General features: G+C 27.3%; 3 protein-coding genes across 6 annotated transcripts in view; 1 reads left to right on the top strand and 2 right to left on the bottom strand.

Moving 5' to 3' along the window:
- Window positions 1-8,874, bottom strand: part of LOC122505304 (tyrosine-protein phosphatase non-receptor type 9) — a 514,941-nt gene extending 506,067 nt beyond the window's left edge. For all 3 annotated transcript variants that reach the window (XM_043616814.1, XM_043616815.1, XM_043616816.1), the window contains exon 1: window positions 8,748-8,874. In XM_043616814.1, coding sequence (XP_043472749.1) covers window positions 8,748-8,780 — 33 coding nt within the window. In that variant the 5' untranslated portion in view covers window positions 8,781-8,874. The remainder of the gene's footprint in view (window positions 1-8,747) is intronic.
- Window positions 8,875-8,918: 44 nt separating this feature from the next.
- LOC122505303 (conserved oligomeric Golgi complex subunit 1) overlaps window positions 8,919-19,386 on the top strand; it is a 124,160-nt gene continuing 113,692 nt past the window's right edge. Inside the window, exon 1 of one of the 2 annotated variants that reach the window (XM_043616812.1) lies at window positions 8,919-8,941. Coding sequence is in view for 1 of the 2 variants with exons in the window: in XM_043616811.1 (XP_043472746.1) it covers window positions 9,531-9,667 (137 nt within the window). In the remaining variant the exon portion in view is untranslated. Of the gene's footprint in view, window positions 8,942-9,410; window positions 9,668-19,386 lie in introns of those variants that run through there. The other variant, XM_043616811.1, reaches the window with a different exon arrangement.
- LOC122505307 lies at window positions 16,310-17,973 on the bottom strand. The gene is made up of 2 exons (XM_043616819.1): window positions 17,479-17,973; window positions 16,310-17,141 (listed from the first exon to the last, which is right to left on the bottom strand). Exons 1-2 carry the CDS (start codon window positions 17,897-17,899, stop codon window positions 16,900-16,902), a joined length of 663 nt encoding a protein of 220 aa, XP_043472754.1. The 5' UTR covers window positions 17,900-17,973; the 3' UTR covers window positions 16,310-16,899.

Below are 19,386 nucleotides of genomic sequence, written 5' to 3'. Positions count from 1 at the left end.
AGTCATTTTTTAAAAAGATCAACACATTTTGTGATGCAGGATTTTGGTTAAACACGAAGGTATATCGCAAAATATAATAACAACACTGCAAAAAAAAATTAAACCCTTTTTTTCTGAACGAATCTACACCCATATGTTGCTCTTCGAAAACAATACAAAATTACTTTTTTATTTATTTAATGCAAATTTTCTTTATTATGCTCACAGCTATTACACAAATGCATATATTTGTTTCGTTATCAATACGAAAAGTCCGTATTGTCAACGAACACGACTTGCAATACTTAGATCAGTAAAATCTGCTTGCTGTCAAAGTTTACGTAGGGGTGCCCACAACCGGTGCACTTCCCTTACTAATAAAACTAAACTTTCTGTCCAAGATTCACCAATTATAAATATAATTTATGGACTTATATATTATTAATAAAACACGAGTCAAAAGTAAACCGGCGACGCGACGCGCTATTCAGACTTTTCACGTTTGCAAATCGCTGGGTTAGTGGAAAAAAAGGACACCTCGAATTTTAGTTCAAGAAGAGAACACCTCGCTTTTTAGTTGAAGAAAAGGACACCTCGAAAATATTAATTTTAAATGCATTTTTGTTTGACGATAATATGTGTAAAGTAATTGATTTATGATATTTTGTGCTCAAAAAACTATGAAGATAATATGTTCTTAAATCTTCTATTACAAAAACTTGAAAAACAATTACATTACACAAAGTATCGCCAAACGAAAGTTGATGTAAAATGAATATTTTCGACGTGTCCTTTTCTTCAGCTAAAATGCGAGGTGTCCTCTTTTTCAAACATAATTCAAGGTGTCCTTTTTTTCCACTAACCCATCGAAATTGCGTCCCTTGTGACGTCACAATCAACTTTTTTAGCCTCGCCAGACTTACAGTCAGCTGTTAGCGTACCTTATTAGAAGTTAATTTCATCTAACTTTTTATTAATACCATTGGATCTGAAATTAAGTCCGGTGTATTACAAATAAATTACAAACTGAGTTTTATTTAAGTAAGAGTACAACTAACTTTAATTTTCAGTTAGTTTTTATAATTAAATAAAGTTGATAGCTTAAGATAAGTCAAAAATTAAAACTAGCCACCATTAAATTTAAGACTTTGTTTTTACTGTGTAAGATAACTCCGGTTGTTTTCAATATTTTTTCAAATTTTTTTTTAATTTCTCAGTATAACTAGTATTTTTTAGATAAATTTTTTAGAAAAAAATTTTTTTAGAAATTATTAAAAAAATTTTTTTTAATTTTTTGAAAAACACCCCCCCCCTCCGATTTTTTTTATTTTTTTTAATATTGATAGCCAAAAGTAATAAGAAAATTTTCGTAAAAGTTTTATAATGGGATCGTGATAACTTTTCGAGAAATCAACGAAAAAGTCTATGGCGCCCCGTTAGGCCAGTCAATGAAGACAAAAAGTGCACAAAAATACAAACAGCAAAGTCTAAACGGTTTCTGGTAGTTTGGGGGCTCCTTATAAGAGCCCCACAGTTTGCTCTCGATTTCCGGGTGCGAAAAAGAGTGTAAACAATCGCCAAAGTATGGAAAACATGGTTTTTCGATGCTCGTTGCTTCCGGTTAAGTTTTAGGGGAAAAAGTTGTTATTGAAAGTTATAGAGCTTGGAAATACCTTTCAAATGATGGGTCATACGTTAAAAAAGGTTAATTGGTTTAGTTGCAAAAGAATTTAAACCATTAAAAATAGCACTTCTTTAATTGTTTAATAACATTGTTAATAATTATCGAATTTGTTGATAACTTACCAGGAATGTTCTCCTTGCGTAGCTGAATAAATCCCAAAAAAAATTAACTAGATCGGAGAAATAGTTTATGCATAATTCCATTTGTTAACTAAAAACATGTAATTTTTCAACGAAATTTCCCCAGTTATGGTCCATCGAATTTCGATTTTTTTTTTGGAAAGTACACTTAAGAAGTCAAACTTTCATCCTATTTAAATGGCCAATTGATTTTTTTTATCTAAGTGCATAATAATGGACTTCAAAAAAGGGTATGTTTTTTTACATAAACAAATGGAATAACTCAGTCAATTTTCACTTTATCAATTTAGTGTGAACGGCATTTAATTTTATTTGTTTTCACAAAACTTTTTCAAAAAAAAAATCCAACCTAGTTTCAAGGGGGGGAGAGTTAGTTTTTATTTTTCAAAAAATTCCTGACTAGATAATAATTAATATTTTTAATTGAAAATTGTGCCACTTATAGTTCAATACATGTATTTTACGAAAAAAAATTGAACATAAGGTTTTGTGCATTTATTTTTCATTTACATCAAGTAAAAGTAAATATATCCTTTTTTCAACCTCTAAACGTCGGAGTGGGGGTACTCGGAGGAGCGTGATTCTCGCCGCCACAACTCAATTCAGCCGTTCAAACTTGCAAAAATTGTCATAACTTCGTTAATTATTTACCGATTTTAATCATTCTTTTTTTAATTTGATGTATTTTTTTACGCTGAATCCAAAAATGATTTTATATTTTTTCAAAATACAATATTTTTAAAAATAAAAGAGAAAATTTTTTTAACAAAAAATTTTTAATTATTATTTATAACATTTGACAAAAAATTCTTTTCATACATATAATTCCGTTGAATTGAAAATAATATTATGACATAAAAAAATTCAAATTATTTTTATATAAGTGTGTAGCATCGTTGTATTGATAGTTGAACAGGCCTGCATATGTGAAACTAATGCTACAAGCTTATAAATAATTAATTTGAATTTTTTTATGTCATAATATTATTTTCAGTTCAACGGAATTATATGTATGAAAAGAATTTTTTGTCAAAAGTTATAAATAATAATTAAAACTTTTTTGTTAAAAAAATTTTCTCTTTTATTTTTAAAAATATTGTATTTTGAAAAAATATAAAATCATTTTTGGATTCAGCGTAAAAAAATACATCAAATTAAAAAAAGAATGATTAAAATCGGTAAATAATTAACGAAGTTATGACAATTTTTGCAAGTTTGAACGGCTGAATTGAGTTGTGGCGGCGAGAATCACGCTCCTCCGAGTACCCCCACTCCGACGTTTAGAGGTTGAAAAAAGGATATATTTACTTTTACTTGATGTAAATGAAAAATAAATGCACAAAACCTTATGTTCAATTTTTTTTCGTAAAATACATGTATTGAACTATAAGTGGCACAATTTTCAATTAAAAATATTAATTATTATCTAGTCAGGAATTTTTTGAAAAATAAAAACTAACTCTCCCCCCCTTGAAAAGTTTTGTGAAAACAAATAAAATTAAATGCCGTTTACACTAAATTGATATAAAGTGAAAATTGACTGAGTTATTCCATTTGTTTATGTAAAAAAAACATACCCTTTTTTGAAGTCCATTATTATGCACTTAGATAAAAAAAATCAATTGGCCATTTAAATAGGATGAAAGTTTGTCTTCTTAAGTGTACTTTCCAAAAAAAAATCGAAATTCGATGGACCAAAACTGGGGAAATTCCGTTGAAAAATTACATGTTTTTAGTTAACAAATGGAATTATGCATAAACTATTTCTCCGATCTAGTTAATTTTTTTTGGGATTTATTCAGCTACGCAAGGAGAACATTCCTGGTAAGTTATGAACAAATTCGATAATTATTAACAATGTTATTAAACAATTAAAGAAGTGCTATTTTTAATGGTTTAAATTCATTTGCAACTAAACGAATTAACCTTTTTTAACGTATGACCCATCATTTGAAAGGTATTTCCAAGCTCTATAACTTTCAATAACAACTTTTTCCCCTAAAACTTAACCGGAAGCAACGAGCATCGAAAAACCATGTTTTCCATACTTTGGCGATTGTTTACACTCTTTTTCGCACCCGGAAATCGAGAGCAAACTGTGGGGCTCTTATAAGGAGCCCCCAAACTACCAGAAACCGTTTAGACTTTGCTGTTTGTATTTTTGTGCACTTTTTGTCTTCATTGACTGGCCTACGTTGCGACTGACGCGCTCACGTACGTATGTCCAAGAAGTTGGCAACGCCATTTAATTTTTTCTCAACAAAATTTGGATAAAACTAAAAAACGAAAATTGTATGAAAACACTTAGAAAACGATAACAAATATTGTGCTGCAAAAAATTAAAATATTTTTTAAAAATTAAAGAAAAATTTCTTATTATACTTCAATAATTTTTTTGGACATTTTTCAAAAATCAAAATTTAAAAAAAATAAAATTTGTGCTGAATTGTTCTCAGCGAGCACAATAAAAAAGTATATAACAGTTTTTGAAAAAGTTAATAATTATTCAAGAAAATCGTATTTTTTGAGTCTAAAATTTTTAAAATATTTTTCAAAAATCAAAATTTTGAAAAAATAAAATTTGTGCTGAATTGTGCTCGGCGAGCACAATAAAAAAGTCTAAAAGACAATTTTACAACAGTTTTACAACAGCTCTATCTCATACATTGCAATGAATAGCATTGTTTCAATTAAATTACTATTTTAGCTATATGTGATTTTAATATTATGTACCTGCATACTTCTAAAAAAATAGTGGCCCACAATTCCCCGAATGCTTCATTTTACAAAAAGCTTTTTATTATTTATTTATTTAAATTTCATGCAAATTTTTTTTTGGGTCGAAGTAAAAAAAAAGAAACAATATATTAAATTTTTTTTAACCAGGCAATTCTTCAAAATTCTTGTAAAAACTTGAACGCCCAAAATAAATATTTTATTGCAATTTTCAGTTGGTTGTTGTTTATTTATTGTGAAATACTGTAAAGTCATGAAATGCTAATGAAAAATTTACTTTTGACGAACAAAAGAAAATAAAAAAATTGGATGATCAAAAATTTTTAAAAATTGTTAAATAATGGAGGTGACCCACAATTCCCCAATTTCCTCTATGATTATTCTCAAATAATTCTTTAACTTTTTGAAACATTGTTTTAAGACTGTATTATTGTGCTCACGAGCACAATTTAGGACAAATTTTATTTTTCCAAACTTTTGATTTTTCAAAAAGGTTAGAGAAGTGTGATTTTTAAAAATAATTATTAACTTTTTCAAAAACTGTTATATACTTTTTTTATTGTGCTCGCTGAGAACAATTCAGCACAAATTTTATTTTTTTTAAATTTTGATTTTTAAAAAATGTCCAAAAAAATTATTGAAGTATAATAAGAAATTTTTTTTTAATTTTTAAAAAACATTTTAATTTTTTTCCAGCACAATATTTGTTATCGTTTTCTAAGTGTTTTTATGCAATTTTCGTTTTTTAGATTTATCCAAATTTTGTTGAGAAAAAATGAAATGGCGTTGCCAACTTCTTGGACATATGTACGTGAGCGCGTCAGTCTCAACGGGGCGCCATAGACTTTTTTGTTGATTTCTCGAAAAGTTATCACGATCGCATTATAAAACTTTTACGAAAATTTTCTTATTACTTTTGGCTATCACTATAAAAAAAATAAATAAAAATCGGAGGGGGGGTGTTTTTCAAAAAATTAAAAAAAAAAAAATTTTTGAAAAATTTTTAATAATTTCTAAAAAATTTTTTTTCTAAAAAATTTATCTAAAAAATACTAGTTATACTGAGAAATTGAAAAAAAAATTTTTGAAAAAATATTGAAAACAACCGGAGTTATCTTAATTTTAAAAAATTCGTACATAAATTTTCAAATTTGAATATTTTCAAAATTTTTTCGAAATTTTCAAAATCGTCTTCACTTTATTATATCTTATCCTTATAGCTACAAAGAAAAAAATTTTCAAGAAAATTGCTAACAATGTCCAAAAATCGTCGATCACTTCACATGGAATTGCTCTTATGTAATTAATTTATAAAACATTTTTGACAAATTTATCATAGTTTTATGGTAAAAATAATGTAAATCAATTTAAAAAAATTTGTTTATATCCGTGCAGAAATTTTGGTAAGGCGCCGATCAGGCCCTGATATTACAATCCCAAGTGCGAAATGCCACGACTGCAAAAATGGTCCATCATTGGTCCAGTAATGTCTGCCGAGAATTGGCAATGTTACTGGGCCATTTCTGGTGTTCAAAACGTCCCACTGCTGGACCAATGATGGCGCCGATTGTCAGATATTCTAATTTTCCAACACTGGGCCGACTCTTGGCCCAATAATGGCACGTTAACGTCAAAGTTGATCAATCTTTAAAGGCAAAATACAATTGCCAGTGATGTGACGAAGATCGGCCCAGTAATGACTGATTAATGTCACTTTAATGGCAAAAATTTTGTATCTTTCATGGCACATTATACACATTAAAAAAAGTCTTACTTTTAGCCTATTTTTGAGGCTGAATTTAAGATGTAAACAGAGTCAGCCCCGTTAAACAAGGACAGACTTATGTGAAATACATGGGCTGAATTCAAGGTGTAAACGGAGTCAGACTTTTTTTCCCTGTGTAATTACCAGTAATGGGACGTAACTCGTCCCAATAAAGGCATATTAATGGCTAAAATTTCTTATCTACGATGTCAAATTAGGATAGTCAATATTAGGACTTAGCTCGGTCCAGTAATGATACATTATTGGTACTTAAATGGCAAAAATTTTGTACAAGTCTAATTTTGTAAATAATAAATTATTTAAACAAATTAAAATTATAAACAAAATTTAAACTTTAATCTTAATAATTAATCTCCTATTAAAATACTATTATACTTCTTCTATGAATAAAAAATTATTAAAAAATTACCACATAATTTAAGAATTACGTAAAATGTTAAATGCAATAAGTAAAGTAATTTAATTTAATTATTAAAAATTTAGTTTAATTTATTTTATTTCAATCTATTATTTCTAACGTATCCCTATTTTTTTTTCATCTTTGACTCAATAATTGTATGTCTGAATGATACTGAGATATTAATACTTTACTGTACACATGTGTCGTTAGCATAGTGGTTAGAGCGTTAGTCTGTTAGTCCGTAGGTCGTAGGTTCGATTTCCCTCGTCAGCAATTTTGTTTATTTTCATAGGTTTGCGATATTTCTAGATTCCAATCGTTAGGTACTAAAATATGAAAATCTAATGCACACTTACTGTAATTGTTTATTATTTAATTCTTAAATGTTATAAACAATTTTTTACTACTTCATTTACTATATCCATTGTTAGTCTCCATCTTTAATACAATTTCTTTAAGAAGAGAAATATTTTATGAATAATAACTATTTATTAATATTATTTACCATTTTGTTGTTAAATTATTTATAATTATGAATTTACGATTAATTAATAACAATACGGCATTTATTGCGGCAATATTCTCAGCCAGCACTGGCAGGCAGTACTTCGCCAGCGTTAGACAGCGTTATCATCCCAGAGTTATGCCAGTGCTGTCTGGTAGCGTAGCTGCCAGTACTGCCAGTGCTGGCGCAGTACTCCGCCAGTTGTAAATTTCCCATTGGGCATATGTAATATTCCCGATAATAATAATGTGTTAATTGTTTACATAAATTAAATTTTTAATAATTTTTATTGGTTGGTATTACTATTTATTTAAAGATGGGCCGACTTTGGGATAAGTTGTCAGACCAACCATGGTCGCTAATGCTCGGCAAACCGTTATCATTTCGCTAGTTGGCCCAACCATCGGCTGACCAAAAATTCTATTTAGTATCTATAAAATATTCTATTTAAATATAATTATAAGGTGTAATAAAATATAACAAAATTATTGAATTTTTTCTAAGTATGTAATATATAATTAAATAAAACGACTTCTAAAAATTATAAAATTAAAATATTTTGTAATTGCTCTGTAATAAAATTGAAAACTAAAATGAAAAATCCAGTAATTAATAAAAAAACATTTAAAAATAAAGGAAATTTAAATTTTGTAAAGAAAAGAAAATAAATATTATAATTATTGACAGTATTAGGTAAATTAATATAAATTTATTTTGAAATTTCATTTTTGAATATGTAAATGTTTTTAAAATATTAAAAACAACAAATATTTTATTTATATAGTTTCAAACGGGTGGTAAATTTTCGAACTACCCAATTCAATTTTTCAATAACATAACAAAGAATAAAAATTATATATCTTCACATTAATAAATAATAAATTAATAATGCAAATTAAAGTCACATAGTAACAAAATAAAATAATTGTAGTGAAATAGAAAGAAATAAAAACATGACAAATGCAATAATCTACAAAAAAATATAAAACTTTAAACATTTAAAACTCAAGTTCAATAACTAAAATTTAAAATAAAACTCTAAAAATTTCTCAGAATTTTATATGAAGAAACCAAACGCGCAATTTACAATAAAAATAAAGAATTATTTTTTTACGAAAAATGCAGACGCGACCGGATGACATCGATTAGTATATAGTTATATTACAATATTTTCACGGTCTATCAAGCCCCAGACAAATAGAATAAAAACTTTGAAAATTCTTCAACAATTTTTCAAGTCCACTAAAAATAAATAAAAATCAATTGAAGTAATTTAAATCACTGACAAACTTAACAACGCCGCCAAAAATGTTTCGATGGAGAAAAAAGTTTTCTGTGTGCTGTTTTATAAAAGGAGACCGTCTATGTTTTTTTTTAATTTTAATAATTATTCAAGTAAGTAAAAAGTAGTGAGGAGAAAATTAACAAATGATTAAAAATTTCTTGAAAAATAATTTTAAATTAATTTTTTATCGTGCAGTGAAAAAACAATGGAAAAATTTATAATTATTGCTTACTTGTTCTTGTTCGACAGTTAACGCGGCCGCCATTTTGGCTCGACGACGTACTAGACAAAAACTACGCTCCCTACTGTTGAGACGTACCAACTAAGTTTATTCATTGTGGCTTTCATTTGTTTTTATACTATAAAAAAATTAAATAGTATAGCAACAATAGTACATTTTTTTACAAGACGATTAAGTTAACAATGGTAAATTTATTATATTACTTATTTGTTTTAAATTTTTCATAGGGAAAGTGATATATTAAGGCCAGGTATTATTCAGAGGACAGGGAAAAATTAAATTTGCATAGTATTCAATGAAAAATTAATATAAAACTTATATATTTTATTACAATTATTATAAAATATTGACATGTATTTTTAAGGCTTATAAATTTAAAGAACGATTCATGTATAACGAATAATTTTAAATTACCATTTATATTTATTGATTAAGGAAAAACTAAAGTTTTTAACTTTTTAAATAAATAATAATGATTTTAGTCATTTTTAAAAAATAATTTTTATATATCATATTTTTATCTATTATAAGTAGGTATTCTATATATATTTTATTTTTCTCCAGCGATTTTAAAGAAAACGGGTTGTGTTGGTAAAGCAAGATTTGGTGTAATGTATGAAGGACATTGTGTCGCCATCTTTGAGAATACAGTGGAATTATTGGAAAATTCTAAGATAATTTTATTCTAACCTTAAATATAATAAAGATATTGTAATAGTTTGGTGACATGTCAAAGCCTAATAAAGAAATTAAGTTAAATACAATTGGTAAAAAATGTCAACAAGTAAATTTTTGGGAATGGACATTAAAAAATTGTTCGAAGCTCATACTATAAAGGAAATTGAATTAATACAAAAGCAAATACAACAAGAAAGTGAAAGGAAGAAAATTGAATTAAGGACATTGGTTGGGTAAAGTTTATAAAACAATTTGTTGTTTTATTTTTTTGTTTCAGTGGTTTTTATGGGAAATGAACATTTAAGTTTTTGTGTAGGTACTCGAGTTGAGTTTAGTTGTTTTGTGGTCCAGAAATACAAAATACAATTTTTTAAAAATTACATTATTTGTGCTACATTTTTATCCTGGTTTTAATTTTAAAAAAATTTTATATTTGTTTTTAATTTTGACAAAATATGTTTCTTCTTTCTTAATTCTCCCTTCAAAATTGAAATTAATTATAGACAAATCGATTGGTCTATATAAAGTATATGAGGCATTCTATTTCAAAACGATTCCCCTTGTAAACAATTGCTAATTTAAGGCAATGTTTAAATAAATATTTCTCCTATTTAAATAAACCAATTGAATTTTGTTACTAGCAGTTTTGAGAGATTAATTCTTGAAATTTATTATAGTAAAATGCTTTTTTTTAAATAATGATAAGAAAAAATTAATAATAATAAATAATAAATGACAAAATTATAAAATGCAGTTTCCATTAATGATTTAAATTTTTTTATATATTAAAAATTTATTAATTAACAATTTTAGGTTAATAAAAAAAACAAATAATGCTCTATTTAATAAGTGGTTCTCAATTTATACATATTTTAACCTCTGAAACAATTGTGGATTTTAATTAATTTCTCAAAATCCACTGAAATGTCCAAGATAACTTTTACAGGAATAAAAATAGAATATTTATGCTTTATTTTGACATCAATTTTATCAAAATCGGATATAACGTGTTTTGAAAAATTTAGAAGTTTAACCTTCAAATCAAATTGTTTTTAAGATTACGTTTTTTTTAAAAAAAAAGCTTTTTACTATCATTTGGTTCAAGAATTTATCTTTCAATACTGCTAGTAACAAAATTTAATTGGTTTATTTAAATAGAAGAAATATTTCTTAAAAATTGTCTTAAATTGTCAATAATTGTTTAGAAGGAGGGTCGTTTTGAAATAGAATGCCTCAAATATTGTATTGGAAATAAAAAGAATCACAATTAAAGCATAAAAATTCACTTTTTTACTAACAATTTTTTTCTTTATTTACAATTATGTTTACTATTAACTATAATAATCGTCGTATTCATTCATTCATTCATTCTGTCCAGTCTGTCCACACCTGAAGTTAGTCATGGTTATTCTTTTGTTTTTTATTCGTTTTGATAGAAAATAGAAATAAAATATAAAATAACGATTTTTTAACAAAATTCATGTTTTTGTTTTTTATATGTTTTGATAGATAATATTACATTTCTTTATTTTGTTTTTATTTTTTTAATTTAATAATATTTTTATTTCTCAAATAATTCAAAAATATTTTATTAATCTAAAAAAAATTATTAATATTATTATATTATTCATTATTTCTAAAGAATATTCTGATTCACTCTAAAAATGATTAGATACTCCAAAAAATGTTCCATTACATTTTTTTACAAATTTCTTTAATTCTAAAATTATTTAAAAATATCAATAACTTCTTTTTTAAATAAATTTTAATCATTATTATTTTTCCACAGGAATAAATTATTTTCAATAATTTTTGAAAAAAGTTCTTTGAGAATTTTAAAATCTATTTGTTTACGAAATTTAAATTATTCAGAAATTCTTCAACTAAATACGAATTAAAAAATAAATACTTCAAATAATTTTAGAAAAAAATTCAATTAAACTTTTTTAAAATAATTAATTCTACAGAATTGTTAGTTATAAGTATGAAAAATACAAATTTTTAAAGAATTTAATTTGGAACCATTTTAAAATTTAATTATTTCTTAAAATTCATGCTATAATGCTTTTAATATTCAATTATTATGTAGAACTTTAACTGAAATTCATTTTTAAATAAATTTTTATTAGATCATTCAATAATTTAAATGCAAAAATAAATAATTTATTGAATAATTAAAATTTCTTAAAATTTAAGTCTGATAAAGAATTTTATCAAAACATTTATAAATTTATTTTTTGAAGGCACAAATATGAAATTTTATGCAAAGTTAGCAAAGCAGTGATATATTTTGTAAATTTCAATTTTTAACGAATTCATTTTTCTTACTAAATGAAAAAATATGCATAATTTCTATTTTATAATCATAATTTTTGCACAAAATTTTTTTTTTAATTTTTTAATTATTTTTTGTGATTAAGTAGTTAAGTGATTAAGTACCAGTTTTTATTGTTAATAGGCATTATATTATTAATTACCTATTAATACCAGGAGAAACTAGACGCGCGCTTTAGCGCGCGTTTTTTTAACTGTCACCTGTAATAATTTCAAAAGATAACATTTTTGTAATTTTTCATAAATTTTTCGAAGAATTTTTTATTGAAATTTTGTAAAGATAATCGAATTTCTTTTGAGTAATGATAATAATAATAATAAATTAAATACTTTGTTTGGCGGGCGTGACATTTACTACTTATTTATATTATTTATAAAAAAATTTTAAATACAAATTTCATAAAATTCAATTATTTTTTTAATTTTTAAATAAAAAATTATTCCAAAATAATTATTAAAAAATAATTTTTTCTCGATAGTTTTTCAAAAATTAAATTATTTAAGAAAATCAATTTTAAATCTGTAAAGTCTAATTATTGTTAAAAACAGGAAGAGTTTGAAATATATATAAAATCTTTTCAATGCTGAAGAATAACATTCAGAATTTTCTTATGAATTCTTGAAATTGAATATTATTCCAGCACTTTTGACAAAATTTTTTGACTTTTTCCTGATTTCCCTGAATAAATTTAGAAAAATAGTGATTTTGTGTAGAATTCTTCTGAATAATTGAATTTTTGAATGTTAATGACATGAAAATAATATTAATTAATTTTGACTAGAAAACTATTAGAAACAAAATAACAAATAAATAATTAATTGTAATTAAATGTAATTTATTTTTGATAATTAATAAGTCAAAAATAATGTAATGACCATATTTTTCATTATCGTCTCATTGGCATTCACGCTTTCATTAATTTTCATGTGACATGTAAAAATTACATTATTGTTATATATATGTTAAAAGTGGAACAAGAAACTTCACGCGCGCGTTATTTGTGCTAGTTATTAACTATAATAATCGTCGTATTCATTCATTCATTCTGTCCAGTCTGTCCACACCTGAAGTAGTCATGATTATGCTTTTGTTTTTTTATATGTTTTGATAGATAATATTATTATACTTCTTTATTTCTTCACTATTTTTTTAATTTAATGATATTATTTTATTTTATTTAGAAATATTTTTATTTTTAAAATAATTCAATAATATTTTCATTATTCGAAAAAAATTATTAATGTTATTTTTCATTATTTCCTTTGTTTCCAAAAAAATTAGCACTTTGTAACAAACATTTTAGACGTACTTAACAAATAATTGTTATTTTTCATGTAAAATATTTTCCTTTTATTTTACAAATATGAAAAACTTAATTGGTTGACAAATCGAAATTATAAGTACAGCCATTTTTTCAAAAAAATTAAAAATTTTTTGTGAAATTAGAAAGTAGAAAATATTTTGCACATTTTTCGCTTCTCAATTACAATTTATAAACAAAGTACGTAAGTAGAAAAAAAGTTATAAATCAAATTTTGTTTAAGAAATTTTTAATTTATTTCGCAAAAAATATTTACAAAATTTTCTATTTGTTAAAAACTATATTTATCGAAATAATAATAAAAATAAATAAATAAAACAATTTCTATTTTATTAAATAAAAAAATAAATGAAAAAATTTAATTTTAAATCTGTAAAGTTCAATTATTGTTATAAGTAGGGTGAGTTTGAAATAAATAAAATCTTTTCAATGCTAAAGAATATAAGAATGTAAGACTTTAAAGACCAATCCAAAAAATCCACATTAAAATATCCAAGAAAAAGAATCCAAACTACAAAAAATCCGAAAGAGAAAATTTTTTTTAAAAATAATCTTGTTTGTTTATAATATTATAATTGAAAATTTGATTTTTTAATTTTATTTAAATTTAATTATATTGAAAATAATTGAATAATTAATTATTTCCTTAATAAGCAATAAAAATTAAATTTGCTCAAGTACGAAGCTTCGCTTCGCCTACATTTTGTTCAAAAAAAAGTGCTCGTTCAAAAATTGGCAACTGCTCGCACTAGTTACGAACGATATTTTTCATAACAAGGTGCAAAAAAGTTAATTTAAAATTCTATATCAATCAGGACGTTGTTCAGCAATACCCAAGCAACAACTCAGGTCATTGGCAGCCAATAGAAAAATATTTGAAGGAGAGAAAATGAATTTTAACGTCATTTTTCACTAATTTTGATTTTCTGATAGCGTACGGGTGGACCTACTACTACTTAAAAGTTCATTTAAAATTCTATATCAATCAGGATGTTGTTCAGCAACACCCAAGCAACAACTCAGGTCATTGGCCAATAGATAAATATTGGAATGAGAGAAAATCAATTTTAAAGTCATTTTTCACTCATTTTGATTGTCTGATAGCGTACGGGTGGACCTGCTACTACTTAAAAGTTAATTTAAAAATCTATATCAATCAGAATGTTGTTCAGCAACACCCAAGCAACAATTCAGAGCATTGGCAGCCAATTAACTATATTAATTTGAATGTTCTTCTATTCTTTCATTCATTCACTTTTTCTGTCCCTCACACTCTGAAGTTTTTTTTTATTTATACTTTTGTTTTTGTTATCTTTAGATAGATTGTATATTATATTAAGGGGTAACACTACTCTAGAGTCAGAAAAAGAGACCTATATCTTTGATGATTTGTTTTGAGAAAATGGAAAATAGAATAGGATTTCTTTTTGGAGGGTTTATTAAATAAATATTGAAGAGTAGAAAAAATTTTTTTTAAAAAAATTTTATAACAAAATGGCGGCGATAATTAGTAAAAATAGTAAAAATAGTAAATAGTAAAAATCGACTATTTTTTCTTTACCAAAACGGCCGGAAAGGTTTCTTGAAAAGTTTAAGTCCTGGAACCGAAAACAAAGAAATTTTATAATCTATATAATATAAACTTGAGCAGGGCCGTGCCGACGGTCTTGGGGGCCTTAGTGCAAAAAAACCAGGGGGCCCTCTTAAGGTGAAGGTTAACGGAAAAAAATATCATTACTTCAATTTTTTATATACTTTATAAGATACATTTTTAATATTACATATATTTTCTTCAATTATTTAATGTTGAATATAATTATTGAATTATCACAAATTATCTGGAATCACAGAAACATCGCCAGTGTAGAAAAAGTTCTTTGAATCTTGTGTTACTACATGTAAAACGATTTTTTCCTTGATTTCATAGCGGCAAAATCATCAATAAATTTTGTAAAATGACACAGAGAAAAATGGATATTAAGCTTTATTATCTAGATATTAATGGTCAACATCTGTGACAGTCAAATATGTAAACATCTTATATGTTCAAATTTAATATCTCAGATATTGGAATATCTGAGATATTAAACCATAACATCTACACTACCGTCCAAAAGTATCAAGACGATTACATTCGACTCTATGAAAAAACATGCCATCCTGATACTTTTGGACGGTAGTGTAGGTGATATGCATTAGCATCTTTTCTTAATATCTAGTATATTAAGATTTTTAATATCCACTTTTCTCAGTGTAATATGAGTGGATACCAAAGCATATATGTTTGCGCTTACGCAAAATATGACTGGAATTGTATTAAGGCGAAAACACAGCTCGTTGCCTGCTTGCAAGTGGATGGGACAAAGTGCACACATGAGAGAGCGATGAGAAAAATTTGAATTTTTTATCTCGCTTACTCTTATGCGCGTCCCTTGTGCTAGCTGCCCGCAGAAAGACAGGCAGTAGAGTTGTGTTTGCGCTTTTACATTGACAAAAGTTGCTTGGATTCTTTATTTTATTTTTAGCAAAATTGTAAAACTAAAAAATCAATTTTTCATGTCGATTCTATAAAGACTTTATTTGGCATCGGGGGCCCCTGGCAGCTGGGGGCCTCGGTGCACCGCACCGCCTGCACCTACGTCGTTACGGCCCTGAACTTAAGAAGTAGATAGGAGTTTTTTTTATATCAATTTTTGTAAAAATGGTGCTCTTTTTGCTTCCTCGTGAGGAAGCTTTGTAGTCGTTTAATTTACAAAATTTTTAAAAATCCTTTTAACAAATTTTCTTCTATATAGGACTATGTTATATAAGACCCTGAACAATTGACCGAATGTATGTATGGATGTGTGTTTGTGTGTGTGTGGATCCCGATTTTTGTGAACACGATAACTCAAAGAGGTTTTAACGAATTTGGCTAAAATTTACCAGGCATATTTATCATAAAAATATTTCGAAATGGATTGATAGACTTTACAAAATTCTCAAACATTTCTCCAAGAAAATTTTTTTTAAGTTGGTTATTGAAGTTAATATATAATAAAATCTTATTCTTTGCATCAAGACGAATCGATTGTGTATATAAAAAGCATAAATTGTATGAGAATTTATAAAGTTAATCACAATTAAAGCTGAAAAATTCGCATTTTTATCAAAAAATAAGTTCTTTCCGCAAAATTATGTTGCCGTAAAAGAAAATCTTACTCATTTATTTCTTAAATCTTATTCTTTGCACCAAGACGGATCGATTGGTATATTATTAGTTTACTTACTCTCCCTACAATAGGTAGGGTTCGAGACTCCCAAATACATACATAATAATCTTAACCTATATTTACAAAAATCCTTACAACTAAACATTCTCTAAATACAACTTAACCTAAACTCAACTCTCTCCACGCTCTCAACCTTACGCTCTTAACCTATCGCCAGTGCCGGGCTTCCGTTTCCAGTTCCTTCTATGCCCATGCTGTCTTCGACCCAATTCGCCCACTCTTTTTCAAAAACATTCTCCTCCTTTCTCACCTCTCTTTCACCCTCCAGTCATCCACTTTTACCCATCCATCTATCCATCCAAGCAAAATCTTCTCACCTCATTCTCAGCCTATCCCTGTCTATCACACTTTACACGCTTCCATCCCTCCACCCGTATCCTCCCTCAGAACATACTTTACCCCATCCACCCAAATACAATCTTTACCCATTCTTACCTGTTTTCCATTCACTCTCCCCGTCCACGCTCATTCTCTCAATAGCCATAACATTCTTCTCTCTCTCCAACATCTATCCTCATCTATTCTTATTACACTTCCTTACAGTCTTCCTTTCACCCTCATCACAACCATTTTCTCTTCCTCACTACCTAACTCCACCAACCATAACTTTGGTACCCCATATTCACCCCTTCCTAACGCTTGTATCATTTTCACTGAGACATTAACCCCCACCCACGCCAACACTTTTTCCACTGCTCTTTTACCCTCCAACACACCTACATTCATACCTCTGATCACTACATTCTTTTTCCTTTTTTCATTTTCTACTACATCCACTCGTCTTGACCAAGAAGTAGTATATAAGGAGACCTCACGCCAATGCTTAGCAGCGGCAAAAATCAACACATTTTGGGGGGGTTAGAGTTATGAGTATTTGCACCACTAGCAGAGGTTGCACCATTACGGCTGAAATGTAAACCATGGCCGCCATAACACTTCGTCGTATTTCAGTAATTTGTAGGTTATGTTCATATACAGTAGCAGACGAAAAATTTTAGTACAATAGTTTAACCACAGAGGCGCAACCTCTGCTACTGGTGCAATCTCCTATATCTCTGTCCCCCCAAATGTGTGCAGATTTTTATGTCCCGTTAGGTCTCCTTATACTACTTCGTGGTCTTGACAAATCTCCCATTTTCAACTTTAACCTCTCATATTCACTTCCCTCAACTTCCTCAGTCCCCTCATTCACTTCCTTTATACATTTTTCCAATCCATTTATTCTTCTCCACATGCTTTCCTTTTCCTTTTGCCACTTACTATCCCATTCATTCCACATTTCCTGCAATTTCTCCAACCTCTCTTCAATTTCCACTATCTCTTTGTCCCTTGATTCCCCATCTTCATACATATCCATCAAATTTCCCTTCACTCTTTTAGCTCCTTCATCCATCGCATCCTTCAACATCCATACTAATTCCAACAAATCCATGCAATCCTCACACGTCATCTTTTTTCCATTCTTTCCTATCCCCCTTTCAAATACTCGCGCCTTTTCCTCATTCTCGCTAACACTACTTGAGTCAAACTCAGCCATTCCAGAAATCTTCCTTATCACTCCAATGCACAAAATTTTCCACTGTCTCTCTCTCCTCTCTCACTTCAAGCAACCTAACCTCACAAAACACACTTTTCTTTTTTACCTTTTTTTATCACACACTAGCTCCTCCGACGGCCGCAAGCGGCCGTCTACGGTGCTAGTTTTTATATGTCCATTGCCCTATATTAAAGAACCAGTAGAACCGGGTAGAATCAGGAGCCTACTTGCTTTAAGTTGGTTATTGTCACGTAAGTTCCAATTTCAAACCAGTAGATAAGTATTTTCAGCTGGTTTGAATTTGGAATGTCAAGTTCAAAATGAACTGGTCTCAGTTTGAACATTACAGTCAACCGGAAATTCCAAATAGGTTACATTGTACAACATGAACTTGTTTCAACTTGGATATCGATTCACAATTGGAAATCCAAGGTGGTTACAATTGAACAGATAGTTTTGAAAAAAAATATTTGTGGAAAAAATAATAAAAAATTCTTATGACCATTAATAACTTTATATTCTTAGCACGCTCCAAACATACAAACATTATAATTAAACTGGAAGAATTAAATTAAAACTTGAACCCTATGGGAATCGAACCCCGTACCTATGACCTATCTATCTAAACGCTTAACGACCGCGGCTATCGAATCGACGTGAGAAATATTTTTCGACCTGTCTATATAAACTGCAACTTTGGAAAACGTAATAAGTTTATGTAAAATATTATAATTTTTGTAAGTACCTATAAAAATACAAGCAGAAATTAAAATATTTATAGAGATTTGCAAATATATGATATTATGTAAAAAATATTAATTAAATATTTAATACATTTTTGCTCAAATGTCATTTAACCGCTTTGTAATTTTTTGCAAATATTTGCCAAAAAATAACATTAAGCGAAATAAAAAACAGAAAATTCGTAAAAATTAAAATTCCCAAAATGACTGGGCCAGACCAGCTCAACTGTGTTAAAAAATTTCATTGATTTTCTAAAATGTTAAAACTTTTATGAAAATCTGTAGTTCACAACAAAACAATAAAACACTCTTAACCGTTTTTTGAAATTTGAAATTTTTGTAATTTTTTGCATTAACAAAATATTACAAAATTTTAAAATAATTAATAACTCAAAAGCCTTTTACCATAAATTAATAAAACTTACACTGATTACACAAAATTGTTCACTCTCTTACAAGAAAATATTAGCATGATTGTAAATTTAAAAATTTCATATTTTTAATAACAATTTTATAAATAATTTGAATTATTTATGTGTTCTACCCCTCCATAATTGCAATGAAACTCATAGGAGGTATAGTCATAGTAGTCTCTTTTTGAAGACCCTAATAAAAAATTTTCATTTTGGAATGTACATAACGTATTTTTTAATAAAAACGCGCGTCCATTCCACAATGGGAAAAATGTGATTGTCGTGGAAAATTTAGTCTAGACGTTACAATTATTATTTGTTTTTTTATAAA

This window comes from Leptopilina heterotoma, unplaced genomic scaffold, assembly GCF_015476425.1.
Source record: "Leptopilina heterotoma isolate Lh14 unplaced genomic scaffold, ASM1547642v1 Lhet_352, whole genome shotgun sequence".
NCBI classification, from domain to species: domain Eukaryota; kingdom Metazoa; phylum Arthropoda; class Insecta; order Hymenoptera; family Figitidae; genus Leptopilina; species Leptopilina heterotoma.
This window is presented reverse-complemented; position numbering and strand designations above follow the sequence as displayed.